Source organism: Armigeres subalbatus, chromosome 2 (genome assembly GCF_024139115.2).
Source record: "Armigeres subalbatus isolate Guangzhou_Male chromosome 2, GZ_Asu_2, whole genome shotgun sequence".
Taxonomy (NCBI): domain Eukaryota; kingdom Metazoa; phylum Arthropoda; class Insecta; order Diptera; family Culicidae; genus Armigeres; species Armigeres subalbatus.
In genome coordinates, this window is record NC_085140.1 from 283,092,373 (window position 1) to 283,110,735 (window position 18,363).

The window sequence follows — 18,363 nt, forward strand, 5'->3', positions numbered from 1 at the left end:
AGTTTCATTTCACGATTTTTCCCGACATCATACGAACAGTATTACGAGTAAACATTAAAATATAAAAAATAGAAAAAAAAAATCTTACCAGCACCAAGTCTCGAACATGCGATCTTTGGATCTGCAGGCGGATACTCTACCATGGCACCATAGTGCACATCTTGAAGTGAGTCGGATTTTTGTCCAACATAAACTACACAATTTATATATTTACAACTGCTTGAAACTTCTGCAAGCCACTTGGACTGAGGTGGTTTCGATTGTATTACGATTCACGTAGACATTCCTTCGCACTGATATAGGATATTACAAGGAATATAAGTCATTATGAGTTTTTATTTACACAATTACGATTGATTTTCATTATGGTAAAAATTATCTTATATGATACGTTCAATACAACATTTGTCGACAATAAACTGATAAAGTTTGATATGCAGTGCGATTTAGATTTTTAATGGACGCGAATGCGACTTTTTTTGCTGTTTGTTATACGATATGTGGTTTACTGGGTTGGTTGTTCCTTTAATCTTTCTGAGCTGTGGAAGGACCGTTTGCTGCCACTGTAATTCCCATTTTTCGTTGAATGCTTTGTGAATCCACCTTTTGGCGTCCTTTAAAGGAACGGTGCAAATGAGGCGCTCGTCCTGGTGTCCTACTGAAGCAAGTAGGTCCGCTTCGATGTTTCCTGGTATGCCACAATGCCCAGGTACCCAGGCGAGGGTTGTACTAGGCAAAAGTCCTATGGTTATTGCTTGCACCCATGGATGATTGGGGGAGCTGGATTGCAGGGCAGAAATTACACTTGCCGAATCAGATAAGACCACAATGGGCCCTTCGGCGGGGGTCGTGACCGCAATGAAGATGGCGGCTGCTTCAGCGGAGAAGATGGAGACTTTCGGGTCGAGGCTGTGTGATATGGTGAGAGCAGGTCCTTTCACTCCAATGCCAACTCCACGAGAAGACATTGGCCCATCCGTGTAGCGATATTTGTGGCCAGGGTATCGCGTCCGCAGGAGCTCTAGGACAGCTTGCCTGAGTTGTACGGAGTTGTCACCCTTCCTAAATTTGTTTTTGATGGTGTTGTCGATATTTGCTGGTGGTTGCGTCCAAGAAGAGGCCCCGTGCCAATGAACTTTGGATATCGGTGGAAGGGTTTGATTGCAGGCAGCGCGTAGAAACCTGTCTCCTAGACGGAGCAGGACAGTTTTGTCTTCCCCTGCGGTTATTGCCGCAATTCCAGCCGCTTTACGATAAATGGCTGCTTGAAGACGAAGTCGAAAAGGCAAGATCCCTATCTCCGCACATGCGGCTTCCGCAGGAGTCGAGGGGAGGAGTCCCGATACGGTTCGTACATAGCCGTTATAGACTGGACCTAAGGTTTTAATTATTGCTTCGGTAGCTGTGCAGGTCAGTTCAGTACCGTACAAAAGGCGACTGTCGATGACTGCTCGAGCAACTTGCAGGCGAAGCTTACGGTTGTTGGACCTGTGGGGCTTGCTGATGGTCTTGATGAGGCTAAGCCTAGGTTTCAAGCTGGTTTTAATGCCGTCGAGATGGTATTGAAAGTTTAATTTTCTATCTAAGGCCACTCCAAGAATGCTGACTGTTTTTTTGTTGGGGATACGTTGGTCGTTGGCTTTCAGCGCAGATCCGGAGAGCTGGTGCCTCCACCGGCATACATGTCCCCTCACACATTTTGCTGCAGACATCGAGAAGCCAATTGAACTAGTAATTACCAAACATTTCACCGGATTGACCACAAGTCGGTTCAGAGTACACCAGTTGGCGAACACAGTGATCTGGTTTTGGAAGGATTGGCAATTTGCAGATGCGAAGAAATATCTTCAGATCGTCCGCAAAGGACAGCCGTGGTCCATCGATTACATGGTGAACATCGTTGAAGTAAAGCAGGAAAATTAATGGCCCCAAGTGTATACCAGACGAAGCGCGAAAACTATTTGAGCGACAATCGCCTAAATCAACCACAAGCTATCAACCGCTTATGTTATCAAAGCAACCAGTTAGAATAAATCGTGTGTGAAAAAGGAATCAATTTGTTATCAGTCGTTATATATAGGACATGGCCGCCTCGCAGTACTTCCACGGTTAATATCTGCGACTGCGAGGTTTCTAAGTTAAGTCTGTTATTTTTGCATTCGGATACCATGGGCTCACATGATGACACTTTTATGCCCAAGAAAGTCGAGGAAATTTTCAATCCGAAAATTTTCTTGACCGACCGGTCTTGTTTTGTAGCCACTCGTTTAACCACTAGGGTTAAGGCAAATGAGACCCCCTAAGGGGCAGGTATGAAGGTAGGTTATAACCAAAAGAAGTCTTTATTTGATCGAGATAGTTGACGATTCGATGGGATAGTGTGTGGGTTAACAAGCCGTATGGATTTTTTTTAATTACTTGTAGTAGTACTAATTTATAAAAAAAAAATACGAAAATAAAATACTAAATTAACAATGAATTGTATAGCTTGTTTGAAAATCTACTGAACGCTTCACCAAACTCAAACAAGTTCTGTGTAAACATTCGGAGAGACACTATAATTGGCTCGTAATATTCAAATAAAATTCTGTGTTTATCAGGGCAAACGGCAACAACAACATGAAACTTGGTATGGACCTCAAACAATTTAAGCGGTATCATTAATAAGATGAGTGTATTACTTATGTATTAAGAACTCTGCGTGAAGTTAAACGCTTTTTTACAATGACATGAAAAGCTAATATCATTTTTCACAAACTTAGATTAGACGAACATGTTCATGATAGAATTGGAGGCGAAACTCAAAATTTTGTGATAGTTCTGTTAGAATCCGGCAGACATGAAGATTTTATGTAGAAGTGGAGCAGGGAGGGTAATTTTTATGATGATATAAATCTCACGAACTACCTTCTGCCAAGCTTCCGTAAAGAAGAGGAATCTATCTATTCTAGGAGAGTATCAGTATGGAATCTGATATTTTGTTCACTGACAAAAGGAATGTGGTTTGATGGTGAAAATTCGCAGAAAAGAAGTATTTTTTTGAACTTCCATACAAATTGTATAAAATGTGTATAGCGTTGGGGTATGATTATAGAATCCAAAACCATCGCAATTAAAGGAGTAGAAGGAGAAGTCTCATCAGATTAGCCCGCAGCAACGATTTTACATTTATTTAGCTTACATCTGCATGCGCCCCATGCTCGCCAAGTCGTTCTGTACCTGGTCAGCCCGCCGCTGCGCTCCATTCCGTCTCATACCTGCCAGATTGGAAGCGAACACCATCTTTGCAGGGTTGCTGTCCGGCATTCATGCAACATGCCCTGCCCATCATACGATCATACTCTTCCGGCTTTAGCTACCTTCTGAACGAATCCCTCGACCAACTCGAAGGTATCCCCGTCTATCAAAACACAGCTTCCCAGGCTGGCCCTGTCGCATATACTTTGTCTTCGACGCATTCACCACCAGTCCAACTTTTGTTGCTTCACGTTTCAGGCGGGTGTACTGTTCTGCCACCTTTACAAATGTTCCGCGAAACAAATAAATTGACTGGATCTGTTGAAAATCGCACCTCGGCTGTTACACCCGGCTCTCCGCATGACACTTTCTAGCGCAATGTTGAACATCTTTGTGCCTGTTGTTCAATAACCTTGTCTTAGTCCCCGGCGCGATTCGAATGAACTGGAGTGTTCGGCCGAAATTTTCACACAGTTTTGCACACCATTCATCGTTGCTTTGGTAAGCTTCCCAGAGAAGCTGTTCTCGTCCATAGTTTACCATAGCTCTCCGCGGTCAATAATGTCGTATGCCACCTTGAAAGCGACGAAACAGATAGTGCGTGGGGATCTGGTATTCACGGCATTTTGGAGAATTAGACAGTAAAGATCTGGGCCCTCCTTAGCCTTAGACTTAGGTTCGATTCTCGGTGCCGGTCTAGGCATTTTTCGTAAAGGGGGGCATAAAAGTATCATCGTGCTAGCCTCATGATATACGAATACAAAAATGGTAACCTGGCTTAGAAACCTTGCAGTTTTAATTAACTGTGAAAGTCCTTAATGAACACTAAGCTGCGAGGCGACTCTGTCCCAGTGTGGGGTTGTAATGCCAATAAGAAGAAGAAGAAAGATCTGGTTCATTGTCGAGCGGTCGTCAACGAAGCCGGCTTGATAACTTTCCATTCACTATTGGTGACAAACGACGGAAGATGATCTGGGATATCACTTTGTAAGCAACATTCAGGATGGTGAAAGCTTGAAAGGCATATGACCCCTTCATTCCACTCCGCCGGTAGCTGTAAATTTACCAGATTCTGACTATCAGTTTATGCAGGCAAGTGGCCAGCTTTTCCGGACCCATCTTGAAGAGCTCAGCTCCGATACCATCCTTATCAGCAGCTTTATTGCTTTTACATAGCTGTTGGATGCATCCACAACTTCCCTCAAGGCAGGGACTGGTTGGTTTCCATCGTACGCTGAACTGACGTAGTCATCTCCTTCGCTGTCTTGACTTTCCCTGCCTGTACTATCAGCGCCATTTAAGTGTTCTTCGTAGTGCTGCTTCCAACTTTCGATCACCACACGTTCGTCCGTCAAGATGCCTCCATCCTTATCCCTGCACATTTCGGCTTGCGGCACGAAGCCTTTGCGGGATGTGTTGAGCTTCTGATAGAACTTGCGTGTTTCTTGAGAACGGCACAGCTGTTCCATCTCCTCGCACTCCTTTTCTTCCAGGCGGCGTTTCTTCTCCTGAAAAAGGCGGGTCTGCTGTTTCCGCTTCCGTCTATAACGTTTCACGTTCTGCCGGGTCCCTTGCTGCAGCGCGACAGCCCGCGCTGCGTCGTGCTCTTCCAGAATCTATCTGCACTCTTCATCGAACCAATCGTGCCGTCGACTTTGTCCCACATATCCAACGTTGTTATCCGCAGCGGGCTTAGTAGTCATATGGCTACTGCTTCTGCCTCATACGCAGGAGGTCGTGGGTTCAATCCCAGGTCCGTTCCATTCTCCTACTTTGTATCTTTCTTCATATTTCTCATGTTCTAGCAATCGCTAGAACTGGAAATGGACTGCCATACCGTTTCCATTACTATTCCTATACCTTCAACTTGAGTATTCTAACAGTAATCTGCTAGAATTTGAAATGAACTAAAGAGTTCGTTTCCTACATCCAATTAGAAAATTCTATCAGTTGCCTTTTCCTATCTATCGCATTGGCAGCTCGTTAACCAAGACGAACCTCTGTCTCTCGAACCTTACCCAAAATTTCCAACAAAATCCGCATGAACTCGTGGCAAGTACATTGAAGATGTGTGCTAGTCCCAAGCAAACATCTGTTGGTTCCCTGTGCAAGAACAGCTGATCTGGTCATAATGGAGTAGCAACTACGAGCAGTCAATCAAGAACAAGCTCAAGCTCATATCCGACGTTGTTATCCGCTGCATCGTTAATAGCTGCTTTAACTGTATTCCGACAGTCCTCAAAAGAGGCCCCATCGAGCTCACTTTCTTCCGGCAACGCTGCCTCGAGATGTTTCGCGTATGCAGTGGCGATATCAGGTTGCTTCAGTCGCTCTAGTTCGTACCGCGGTGGCCGTCAGTCACCCAACCAGCGGATAGCAGATTTTAATACAGTTATGCATAAGAACCTTACAGAAATTGTATAATAATTTGGCATATACAACATCGGAAGATTTCAATATAATTGTTGTATTAAAATCTTACGGATTTGTATTACTTTAATACAATATCTGTACAAAAATCTTACAGAATTATATAAATCATATATGTATATGTATGTATATATAGTATTTGGCACAATTTAATTATCACCAGATAGTGGTCAGAGTAGATGTTGGCGCCACGATATCCCCTGACGTCGATAATGTCGGATAAGTGCCGTCCACCAATCAGAACGTGGTCGATTTGTGATTCTATCTGCAGTGGTGATCTCCAGGTGTACCGATACGGAAGGCTGTGTTGGAAGTAGGTGCTGCGACTCACTTTCCGCGCTGAATTCGTCTTAATCATCATCAAATTTCCGGAGAACCATGGTGCACAATTTTGCTTAGAGTCCCTCGCCGGCACTCGGACGATGAACAGACGTTTTGGGAGCCGTTTGGGAACCTCCGGAGAGGAGCAAACCCTCCTTCCCTGTCAGCATTGGACCATAGTTCCCACCCGGGAACTCGATATTCCCTTAGGTTTCTCGTATCCCGGCCAGCACCACGAGGAGGTAGTATAACGTAGACGCTAAGACGCTAAGGACCGCGAGATAGGGTTTATTTTATTTCTTCAGCAGGTACGCGAGGTACCAATGGTGCGCTTTACCCCAGCATTCTTGCAATGACTGTAACAGGGTGGCCACTCACCCGGGAATCCGGGAAAACCGGGAAAAACCCGGGAATTTGCAATCACCGGGAAAAAGCCGGGAAAACCCCGGGAATTTGATGAAGTCGCCGTTTTTTTTAAATTTATATAACATTTATAATCCAAAAGTATATGTTAATTTTATAATATAGCCGATCTGATTATAACTTCAAAACACTTGAATTCGAAGCTGTATATTTGAAATGAATTATGAGAATTACTCGAAAAAAGCATCTACAAACCAGGGGCCTCATTGCGCATCTCCTTTCTACCGGACGAGATTTCTAGTCTCGACCGTTAGTCGCAACTAGAGATGTCGCAAATTAATCGATTACTTCGATTAATCGATTCACCGTTGTGATAATCGATTAATTTTGAATCGATTATTACCCAACGATTAATCGATTCAATAATCGAAATTAATCGTGAATAATCGATTAGTTACTAATCGATTAATCAGAATTTTACGACATCATAAGGATGTCGAAAATTAATTGATTATTTCGATTAATCGATTCATCGTTGTGATAATCGATTAATTTTGAATCGATTACTATACAATGATTAATCGATTCAATAATCGACAAGAATCAAGAGTAATCGATTAGTAACTAATCGATTAATCGGGATTTTACGACATCTCTAGACTCGCAACAATACTCAGCAAACTGATCCGCTCTTCGCTTTTGACACGACCATTCTACATGTTTCAAAATAAGGTAGCTTGCTATCCATTCGAAAGAAGTACATACCAAAAGAGCGTATTCAAATTACAAAAATCAATATCACTATATCAATATCAAATCATTTTTTTTCGATACTTTAGGGTGAAATCAGGAGTGATTCAGTTTCATTCTAAATTTTCGACCACTATTCTAGTTTGAATCTGGAGCAAAATAGAACAAACTCGCTGGTTTCCCCAGCAGTGTTCTATTCATGTTTTTCAAATTTTCAATTAATTTAAATCATTATGTTACTCCCAAGAAAGGCGCCGGAATTGCAAAGTGGATTGATCCGTAGATAAAATGACGCATCCATACACCAAAACAATTGAAAAATATTTGAATCTCGTGATTCAAATCTGCAGAAAATAGAACGGAGCGTTATACCAGTTTTATTCGACAGTTGACTGGTATAAAAACTGAATCTAGAACAGCTGCTGGGAAAATTAATGTTTCAGATTCATATTCAAACTGACAGCCCCGAACGATTTGAATCACTGCTGATTTTACTGATCATTATCTACTACATTCTTCTCCACCTCTACTCTCCAGAAGTATAATGAATGTATAATGACTTTAAAACTTCATATTGTTGATCCTTAAACAAATATTATCCACATCAAACTATCTTCTGACTACTTTTTATAGTCCAATAAATTGAAATTCAAAACTCCCTTCTCAAATCTCCTTCAAAATCCAATGCCAATGCAAATCGAATCCAAATTCAAATCCAAAGGAATTTAATCCAAATTCATTCCATACCAAATCCAGTCCAAATACAATTCAAATCCGATACAAATCAAATCCAATCAAAAACCAATCCACATTAAATTCAAATTCAATCCAAATCCAATTCATTTCTAATCCCAAGCATAAACAAATCCAAATCAAATCCGAATTAAATCGAAATCCAATCCAAAAAACAATCCAAACCCAATCAAACCCAAACCCAAGATCCAAATAAAGTCCGATCGAAATCCAAATCCATACGAATCTAATCCAAATCCAATACAAATCCAATCCAAATTCAATCAAAATCCAATTCAAATCCATACGAATCTAATCTTAATCCAATCCTAATTCATTCCAAACCAAATCCAGTCCAAATCCGATACAAATCAGACCCAATCCACATTCAATTCAAATTCAGTCTAAATCCAGTACCATTCCAATCGCAATCATATCCAAATCCAATCCAAATGCAATTCAAATTCCAACCGAATACCAATCCAATTCAAATCCGAATCAGATCAAGTCCAATCTAAATCCAATCCAAATCAAAACAAAATCCAATCCAATGCAAATCCAATCCAAATTCAAATCCATACGAATCTAATCCAAATTCATTCCACACCAAATCTAGTCCAAATACAATTCAAATCCGATACAAATCAAATCCAATCAAAAACCAATCCACATTAAATTCAAATTCAATCCAAATCCAATCCAATTCTAATCCCAAGCATAAACAAATCCAAATCAAATTCAATCCGAATTAAATTGAAATCCAATCCAAAATACAATCCAAATCCAATCCAGATCCAATCAAAGTTCGATCGAAATCCAAATCCATACGAATCTAATCCAAATTCAATCAAAATCTAATTCAAATCCATACGAATCCAAATCAAGACCAAGACAATCCAAATCCGATACAAATCAAACCCAATCCACATTCAATTCAAATTCAGTACAAATCCAATACCATTCTAATCCTAATCATATCTAAATCCAACCCAAATGCAATTCAAATTCAAACCGAATCAAATCTAAATCCAATTCAAACCCAATACCAATCCAATTCTAATCCGAATCAGATCAAATCCAATCGAAATCCGATCCAAATCCAATCTAATCCAGATCTAATGCAAATCCAAATTCCAGTCCAAATCCAATCCAAATCAAATCCAAATCCAATCTAAATCCAATCCAAATCCAATCCAAATCCAACGCAAATCCAATCCAAATCCAATCCATTACAAATTCAATCCAAATATAATCCAAATCCAATCGAAACCCAATCCAAATACAATTCAAATTCAAATTCAAATCCAAATCCAATCCAAATGCAATCTAAATCGAATCCAAATCCAATTCAAGTCAAGTCTAAATCCAATACAAACTCAATCCAAATCGAATTCAAATCAAGTTCAAAATTCAAATGTAATCCAAATTTAGGAACCTTTTCCAAATAAGAGCTCTGCTCTGCAAATCTAATATTTGAAACCAATTCTTCCATGCAATCTTGAAATTTTATTTTAATGTTTTAGATTTGTATCAGTCAAACAATCCAACTCGTCATCTTATTTTTATAAACATTTGTCTGTTTTTTTTGCTTATTTGCCCTATTTTGCCTTTCTTCCGTCAGGGAGCCTACCGGAGACGCTAGCAATCTTCGATTTTTCTACTTATTGTGCCCACTTTTTTGCACATTTCAGTCTGCCGGCCTACTCCTCTGCCCTTCCGTCAGGGAGCCTACCGGAGACGCTAGCATATTTACATTATGTTTTTCTCTATATTTACCTTGAATTTACTATAATTATTTGCTATTTCACTTTGAACTTATATTCCGGGAGCACCTACACAAACTACCAAAAATACGGTTTTAAGACTACCGGCTGCGTCATTGTCGTGACCCGGACGAGATTTCTAGTCTCGACCGTTCGTCGCAACAATACTCAGCAAACTGATCCGCTCTTCGCTTTTGACACGACCATTCTACATGTTTCAAAATAAGGTAGCTTGCTACCCATTCGAAAGAAGTACATACCAAAAGAGCGTATTCAAATTACAAAAATCAATATCACTATATCAATATCAAATCACTTTTTTTCGATACTTTATAGACCTGATCTTATCTACTACATTTCGTATGACAGTTTGCATGGTTTGCTCGTTTCGAGTCAAGATGCGCAATACCACCCCAGGACTAATTTGCGATTTGGGCGTAACTTATTTTGTAAACAAACATTGGAAGGCAAACAGTGTTGTCATACATTTTGTGCTCTTTGATTTTACACCATCTAAACGTTTATATATTCTTAATTCATTAAGTGCAACTAATACAGGGATATTTGAATATTAAAAATGTCATATCAATCTGTTAAAAAAAAAAGCCAGAGCCGCAGGAGCGCGCGCCTACTTGGTTGGCACTGTACAAAAATACATATGAGAGAGTTAGTTCTGAAAATGTATTGCAAGAGTTCGGCTTCGTGCCTGGTGCTGGGAATTTGGTTTCATCAGTACCCGTTAAGCTACGACGGAGGTCCGTCGTAGCTTAGTATGGAAAGCACCTTTCTAGCGTACTGGTTTCGTGGGATCAAACCCCACCAAAGGGAGCGGTTACCCTTCAATACCTTTTCCGAAATAAATCTATCACATGTTGTGCATGTGCATAATCGAGTTTCAGACATAGTAAAGTTTAACCGCTTTTTTTTTAATTTCTGCTTATTTTGTTAAGTGTTTGTTCAAAAAAGTCTTAAGAGCTTTAAATTATTTTCTTAAATTTTATCAGCAATCCTTATAGCTTTTTTTATGTCTTTATTATCGAGACTTTCAGCCCAAGGCTGGCTCGTCTCGACCTTATAGCTTTCACAATAAATTTTCTGATAAAATTGCGAAGATTCCATATTTTCAGGAACTTTTATGAGGTCTATTCAAGTTTTTGGAATTCCTTGGGAGCTTCCTGCAATTTATGCAAATTTCTAGGTACCAGTTTATGGTTGCTTGTCGTTTAATACTGCAATTTAATACATTATTGACACACTAAATTGTTCAACCTTCCTATTTTTATTTCATAATCTTTTTGAGAATAAATAATGGACAGTTCAGTTAAGAAGGTACGTCTACGAAAGGTTTACCAAAGGTATTGCAAAAATATAAGATCTACCGGTTACAGAACATTAAGAGGACCCTTTTTAGAAGATAGGTTTACAGAAAAAAAAATCGACAGCAAAAGACTGTTAGATCGTTAGTTTCATTGCGAAAAAATAGAGAAAACATTAGAAATATGAACATTTGAAAGTAAGCATAACTTTTGATACATTATGAATTTCGACCTGGGTCTTTACAACATTTTATATACCAAGAAACTATTCTCTTTGTTCAAATAAAATACATTGTTTTACATAATCAAAACCCGCTCAGGCACTTTTAAAAATCTGCGGGAAAATTTTAAAAAGCCTATCGAGAAAACCGGGAAAAACCCGACAAGAGTGGTACCCTGACTGTAAATAAATAAAAATAATGAGACTAGGGTAAATGATGTATTTTGGACATCTAAATATATTTTGGACTTTTGGTTACCGTGGGGCATCGAAATCCGTACACTTAAGCACCTTAGTATATGAAAAAGTCATTAGAAAATAGGAATCGAATGTAAATAAAACATTTGTCATCGACACAGGAGCATGAAGGCTTCTACTTTTGAACTGTTTCTCATTCACTCATTAAAAACTACGAAAAACATCATAAAATAATGAATTAAATCAACTACTCCTGACTCGAAATCCGTCCACCGTGGACGGATTTCGAATCAAAGGATCAAAATCAGTACACCTATTTGTTAACTAAATATTTAAATTGAAACAGTCTGATTGACCGAACTACCACTGTAAATAGTTCGATACACACCTTGAGAAGGGATCCCTTTGATTTTTATTCCGCTGATCTTATGTAATGATTCACAATAAGCAATAAAAACACAGTTACTTTTGGTGCAATTATGCTCTACCCGAAAACAAAATGGCGGCACAAACTCCGCGTTTGGTGGGTGGAGAATTGTTTTTGATTTTTGTTGTTTTAATTTCAAAGCCTTCTTTCCAATTCTATGCCCTAAAAGCTTACTGCCAAGAATCTGAACAGGATAAGATTAATTATTTCTACATTAATTACCTTTAACCCCCTTTAATTTATTGATATCTCATGAGGTGGACGGATTTCGGTGCTGTACGGATTTCGGTCCCGCACGGTATATTTTGCGTGTTTTTCGACTTAGCTTTCTTTAAATAAATATGAATGATGAGTCATTGGACTCTTCCATAATCTCCTTTCTAACATTTATGTAACAAAATAAACAAAATATAGCCTCAAGCCCAAAACATATTCAGATGTCCAAAATACTATCGTTACCCTACCATTACTACTATTTTTACAAATCAAGAAAAGCATATTTTTTTATTTTACAAAAAGTATTTTCACATATGACAGGAGTTCTGCAAAACCGCATCAAGCACCTTTTTAACAGACTCGTCATTATGTTCGTAAAAGGCAAGGGCGTCGCCAAGGGGGGGGGCAAAGAAAGATTGAACGGGTACTGAAATGAATTCCATCAAACATGTGTACTTTACGATCCAATCATATACAGAAATAGGTGGTTGAAATTCAAAAGATTCTCAAAACTAATAATGGCCTGGATGGCCTAATACGCCATCCAGGATCCATAATATATGAAAGTTCAAAACAACTCGAAACATTTCGGACTCAAAAATTATCCTTGAAATCCTTCTAGAAGCTCTGAATTCATCCGGAAAGTTATCCACAAATTCCACTGAAAATCGTTCGAAAATCCTTCTCATGTAATTGTAATTCCTCCTTATCTAGAAACCCCCCACTAAATTTTGTTCATGAAATTCACGAGGAAATTCCTTGAAGATTTCTTTTATTCTCTCCAAGATTTACTTCTAGATATTTCTTCGGCTATTCTCTCTTCAGGAAGATTGCGGCATTTCCTTCAGGCATGCATTCGAGAGTTCCGTCAAGAATACATACGGAATTTCTTCCCAAAATTCTACCAGAAGTTTCTTCAAAAATTTATGACGGAAATCCTCCGATTTAGCTCCATAATTTCACTTGTAAATCTATAAGAAATTCCTTCGGAAATTCTTCAAGGAACTTCTCCGGGCATTCCTCTCGGAACTCTTCCTTTAATTCCTCCGGGATTGCTTCCAGGAAATTTTCCGGGAATACCTCCAAACATTCAATAGCGAAATCATCTAGCATTCCAATCTGGAATTCTTTTCGCAATTACTTCAGAATATCCTTCAAGAAATCCTCTAGAAATATCTTCATGAATTTCTCCTGGAATTTGTCCAAGTATTTCCCCAGAAATTCTTACAGGTACTTTTTCGGGAGTTTCTTCAGGTACTTCTCCAGGAATTCCTTCAGGAATTTCTCCGGGAGATTTTCCGCGGAAGTGTACTAGAATTCCTTCCGGACTTCACTCGGAATTTACTCGGATATCTGCCAAGAGTTCTTCCAGAAATTTCTTCGGAACAATCCGCAGGGATTTTCTTCAGCAATTCATCTGGGAATACTTTCAGGATTTCATCTGGGAATTTCTGCATTAATTCCTCCTGGTATTTTTCTGGGAATTCCTTCAGATATTTTTTCGGAAATTCCTTTAGGAACTTCTCTAAGAATTATTTAAGGACTTCCATGTGGGAATTTCTCCGGAAGTGCTTGTGGGAGTTCCTCCGGGAGTTCTTCCAGGAGCTTTTCAATAAATTCTCCGGTAATACCTCCAGGAACTTCACAGGGAATTCCTGGACGATATTTGGCAGGAATTTCACGGGAAATGGGATTTTTGAAGTTCCTTCAGAAATATTTTTTCTCATCCTCTAGGGTATTCCACCGGATGTTCCTCTGAAGTTCCACCAGTAGTTCCTTCGGGAATTCAATCAGGCTTTCTTCCAGGAATTCATTTAACATTTCTTTAGGCATTTATCTACAAATTCCTCCAGAAGTTCCTCGGAGAATTTCTCTGGAAGTTCTTACGGGAATTCCTCCGGGAGGTTCTTTCAAGAATTCTTTCAGGAGTTCCTCCTGGAATTCTTACGGAAGTACGCACTGAAATAAGTTTCAATAATTTTCAAGTTAGAAAGGAAATACCTCATATTTTTATACTAATGTATATTCGGCTTGAGCTCACATGAAAAAAAATATTTATTTTTCGACATTTATTTTTAAAGGACTATTTTACCCTAAACTCCCATAATGCAAAATCCTGATTTTTAATTTCTAAAAGTTTGATCAGTTTTCACCAGATCGGAAAGCATCAAGATATGTAGGGTCGAAAATTGTGCGAACTTTCTTTTGAATAAACAGTGTTGCAGAAAATTGCGATTTTCTTAGAAATTCTTGAGTTGGCGCTTCTGAATTATATATGAGATGAAAGCTCTTTAGTTCCTTGATTGCCTTGTGGGTTTAGTTTTTTATCCTAGATCTGTTGGTGAAAAATATTCCCTTTGGAAAAACGACCATTTTTTATCGAAAAAGTCCATTTTCTTCTAAAGTAAACAACATTATAACCATATTAACCACTTGGTATAAAGTACTAATTGAGTAGCAAAAGCGTGCAAAATTTAAACAAAATCGGTCTATTGCATTTTTATGGTTTTGGCGATTTTTGAACAACTTTGAAGGGACGTTTTACCCCACTTCCCGTCATTGAAATATGAAATTTGGCAAAATGTCTTCTCTTACATATATGAACAAACCCTGAAAATTTCATCCAAATCGGAGAACATCGTTGCAACCTCCCTTGGAAAGGGGGTCGTGCTTCTCGCGAACTGGCTCTTAATCTCTTACACTATTTTATATCTTGGTGGCGTTGTGATTTCTCTTAAAAAAATAGAACAGTTGTATATTATGTGAATTAAGCCTCGTTAGTAATAGGTCAATAGTTTCACAGTTTATACGCCTTTTGTGCGTACAAAAATTTATTTCGCACGGCATGCTTGCGAGAGGGTGATAGGGTAAGTGAGCGATGGACCTTTCGGGATAATGTTCTAGTTGCTATGATGTGTGTCTGTGTAAAATATTTTAACCATACGTGCTTGTCCGTACTGGCACTAAGCGCTTTAGACCCAGATTTCTCGTTTGCTTATAAAACAAATTGAAATACTTGAAGTACTGCCCAATGCCCATGTATTGCAAAATTCACTCCAAGCCATTTGTCATTTTTGGTGATTAACTGCACGTGCTTTCGATCAATACCACTCATCACGCTCCCTTTTCGCATCACCAACTCCTCACAGGCCGCCCAATACACCAATCAATGCCCAACTATTACCGAGGCATCCGACGAAGTGGATGGTTTTTTGCTGAATACCAGCACCGGGAGTATCGTAGTAGATATCCCCATCACCGCGGCCGGTACCCTCGGATCGACAGAAGGCATCAATGCAGCGATGGCCATGCTAACGGTAGCTTCTGGCAGTGATCCCTTGTCGGACGATGTGAGCGACTCGGCTGATTCGGAGTATCGTTCGCTGGAGACCAAGGACGACGATAGTGATCTGCTCAACTAATGCACTGACAATGTGTTCTATGTGTATGCGCTTTACCAGAGGAAGGGTCAATTTTACAAAGGATTAGTTTGTGCGAGTTCAAGTTTATTTTATGCCTTACTTTCAATACATTGAACTACATCATAATTGTGCTTGTTGATAATCATATGAAGCGTTCTAGTACTAATTAATACATGACGGTGAATAACTCCGATTCGACTGGAAAATGAATATTATGAAATATTATCTTTAGTTACAATTTTAATTTATTGTGTAATCGATTCATAACCAGTACTATCGAAATGATTAAAACTTCATTATATAGTTACAATTAAAAAAAAGCATATCATTATTAACTAACTTTCAAATTGTAGTACCATTGATTGAAACTGCTCTCGTTTTTAACTTTAAGGGATCTCCTTCATCATTTGGAGGGCTTGTGCTGCACTACTTAATGCTCCCGAGATGTAAGTTATACTGCAGTGTGTGCGTTGTGTGCAAAGTCTAATCCAATTTTGCTAGAGCTTCGTTTAACATTACGATGGTGCTATATGATTTTCGAATAAACAATTGACAGTTTGTGTCCAACACCGATTTTGAATTCACTTTGTGAGTTTCTTATTAGGAGATTAATATAGCATTTTTTTCGTTTGCATATTTATATCAAATACATAATACATAGATCAGGCGGCAATAGCGCTTGTGCTTGATCGCTTTGCTTTTCCAGCTCAAGTGTGATGTTTCGCAAACCCGAACAGAACTGTTCAAGAGTATTTTTGACAGTGGAAGCTCTATGTTTGTCGATTCACTGTTGCTTTTAGAGTTGTCCTCATGGCATGTTCGCATTTGGCTACAATTGGGTGATATCAAATCTTGCTTCGTTGGTTGCCAGATGATAGCTGCAACACCATTTGACTGCGGGTATTATCGAGCAGTTTTTAAAAAGGTGATTCCGTTTGCTGCGCCATACGAATAATTCTTTTTGATCATCAGTTAAGTTTCGTTATCGGTAACATAAGCTTCTCGCTATGCGTAACTTGAGAAAATTCCTCAGAGCATTCGTACGATGGTTGCTGTAGTGATCTCCTTCGTTTGAATTGCTGTCGACTACGTTGTGTAGAAATCAACCAGGATGACAACTTGGCTGCCCGAGTGGTACAATTTAGACCGATTTGGTTGCAACACCTCGTATTTGACTGGATTTGGTCGTACATAAGTGACAGCAACTCGTTTATGGTTGAAACCACAATGTTAGGTTAGACTATTTTGGCTAGGCTAGACATTCGTTGCAGGAACGATCACATTTTATTACTTCGTCGTCGATGTTTGACCAATATACATGCTGTTGAGCTTTTGATCAACAACTGAAGAAGGGCTGAAACGAATCCAGTCTAATGCCCGTTTATAAATTTCGTTTACCACTCCTACGTAAAAAGCCGCCGATCCAGCCAGACTTCCGTTCCCGAATTTCAGTTGCTATCAGCCTCTGGTGACAACGATGATGGAGCTCGTTGTTTGAAAGGCTATCAAGCACGAATTATGTACCACATGCATCTGTTGATAAAAACCTGAGTGTTCTCTACTGATACACACCATGTTTCATTAGCATACAACAGGACCGATTTCACGTTAGATTTGAAAATTCGGATTTTGATGCGTTCACTTATCTGCCTTTTTTTTCAGATGTTTCTTAAACTCGCAAAATGTGTGATCTATGCGCCTGAATCCATCTTTGTAACGCCGTCTGACGTTATTTGGCTATCAAGACATTGGAGGCTTTCAACATTCTCCACTGAGAGCCCTGCTATTGTAAAGATGGAAGGCGTCTCCGTGTCCGCATCCAACGATTTGGTTTTGTTCACATTGATGACTAAACCCGCCGAAGAGGAACGCTCGGCAGTCTCGTTGAGCATACTCCACGTATCAGAGCGGCTTTGAGCTAGGAGTGCAGCGTCATTCGCTGTAATTTAGATGCTCCATGTTATAGGCTGCCATAGCAGCCCGCGGTTTGATTCATGGTCAGTCGCACCTACCAGAATCTTTGACTACGACGAGAAACAGTAGCGGTGGTAGGATATATGCTTGGCTCACATTTGCTACGACCCGAATGAGTTCGGACAAAACCCTCTTGTGCAGCACTCTACACGATAAGCCTGCTTACTGTGCCTCGATGAGGCCGATGATTTTATCTGGATCCTCATTCCGTTTCAGGGCGCCTCACATATTCTTAGTCAATGAAAACCAATAAAGGTGCTCTTTTGTAATTTGTTGACAAATAGGTCGCGTGTTGAACGACAGATCTTGCAGAGGTTCTGTCCGCTTATAAGTTTCGTGAGATATCGTAAGGAGTCGGATGTCCCTGGTTGTTGCGGCTTTCTCTTCCTCGGCGAGATGGTCCGCCACGCTCACTTGTCCCGTCAACATGAGCATCTCACTCTCTTCTCCAGAGCCGAGTATCATTGATGGTAAGACTCTGGCTCCATTGGGTTTTGTTCGTTCTCTTGTGGCTTTGGCTTCCCTTCGCTTCTTTATCTTCTTCCAGGTCAAATCGGTGATCCATTGTTTTCTCTGGGTGAGCAGATTATTCTCGCTGGTGGCGTTGAAGGCGTGTTTGTTGGTGGTCCACCTGACACCTCCTGGAAAATTTGTAGCACAAGTCTTCAGTTCTTCAACGAAGGACCTTTTCACCATGACATCTTTCAGTCGGCGTGTGTTGACCCGTCTTCCAACTCTATCCTCCTACCGACAAATCCGCGCTATGCGCACGTGTATTTCGCAGATGAAGAGGTGATGACCAGAGGCGACATCAGCACTACATTTATTCCGTACATCAAGAAGGTTCCGTTTTCATTTTCGGATGACGGAGATGTGATGTGTTTGATTTCCTGTAAAGCCATCATGAGAGGCCCACGTGACTTAATGAATCTATCGATGGTGGAACAGCGTTCCCCCAATCATCATCTCACCCCCAACCACTAAATTATGCGAA

General features: G+C 39.8%; 1 protein-coding gene across 7 annotated transcripts in view; it reads left to right on the top strand.

Moving 5' to 3' along the window:
* LOC134212332 (RB1-inducible coiled-coil protein 1) overlaps positions 1 to 18,363 on the top strand; it is a 73,603-nt gene that overhangs the window by 44,445 nt on the left and 10,795 nt on the right. For 5 of the 7 annotated variants that reach the window (XM_062690085.1, XM_062690087.1, XM_062690086.1 and 2 more), the window contains exon 14: positions 15,123 to 15,715. The exons of 1 other annotated variant lie outside the window; for it this stretch is intronic. In XM_062690085.1, the coding sequence (XP_062546069.1) occupies positions 15,123 to 15,395 (273 nt within the window). In that variant the 3' untranslated portion in view covers positions 15,396 to 15,715. Of the gene's footprint in view, positions 1 to 15,122; positions 15,716 to 15,786; positions 15,842 to 18,363 lie in introns of those variants that run through there. One more of the 7 variants, XM_062690090.1, reaches the window with a different exon arrangement.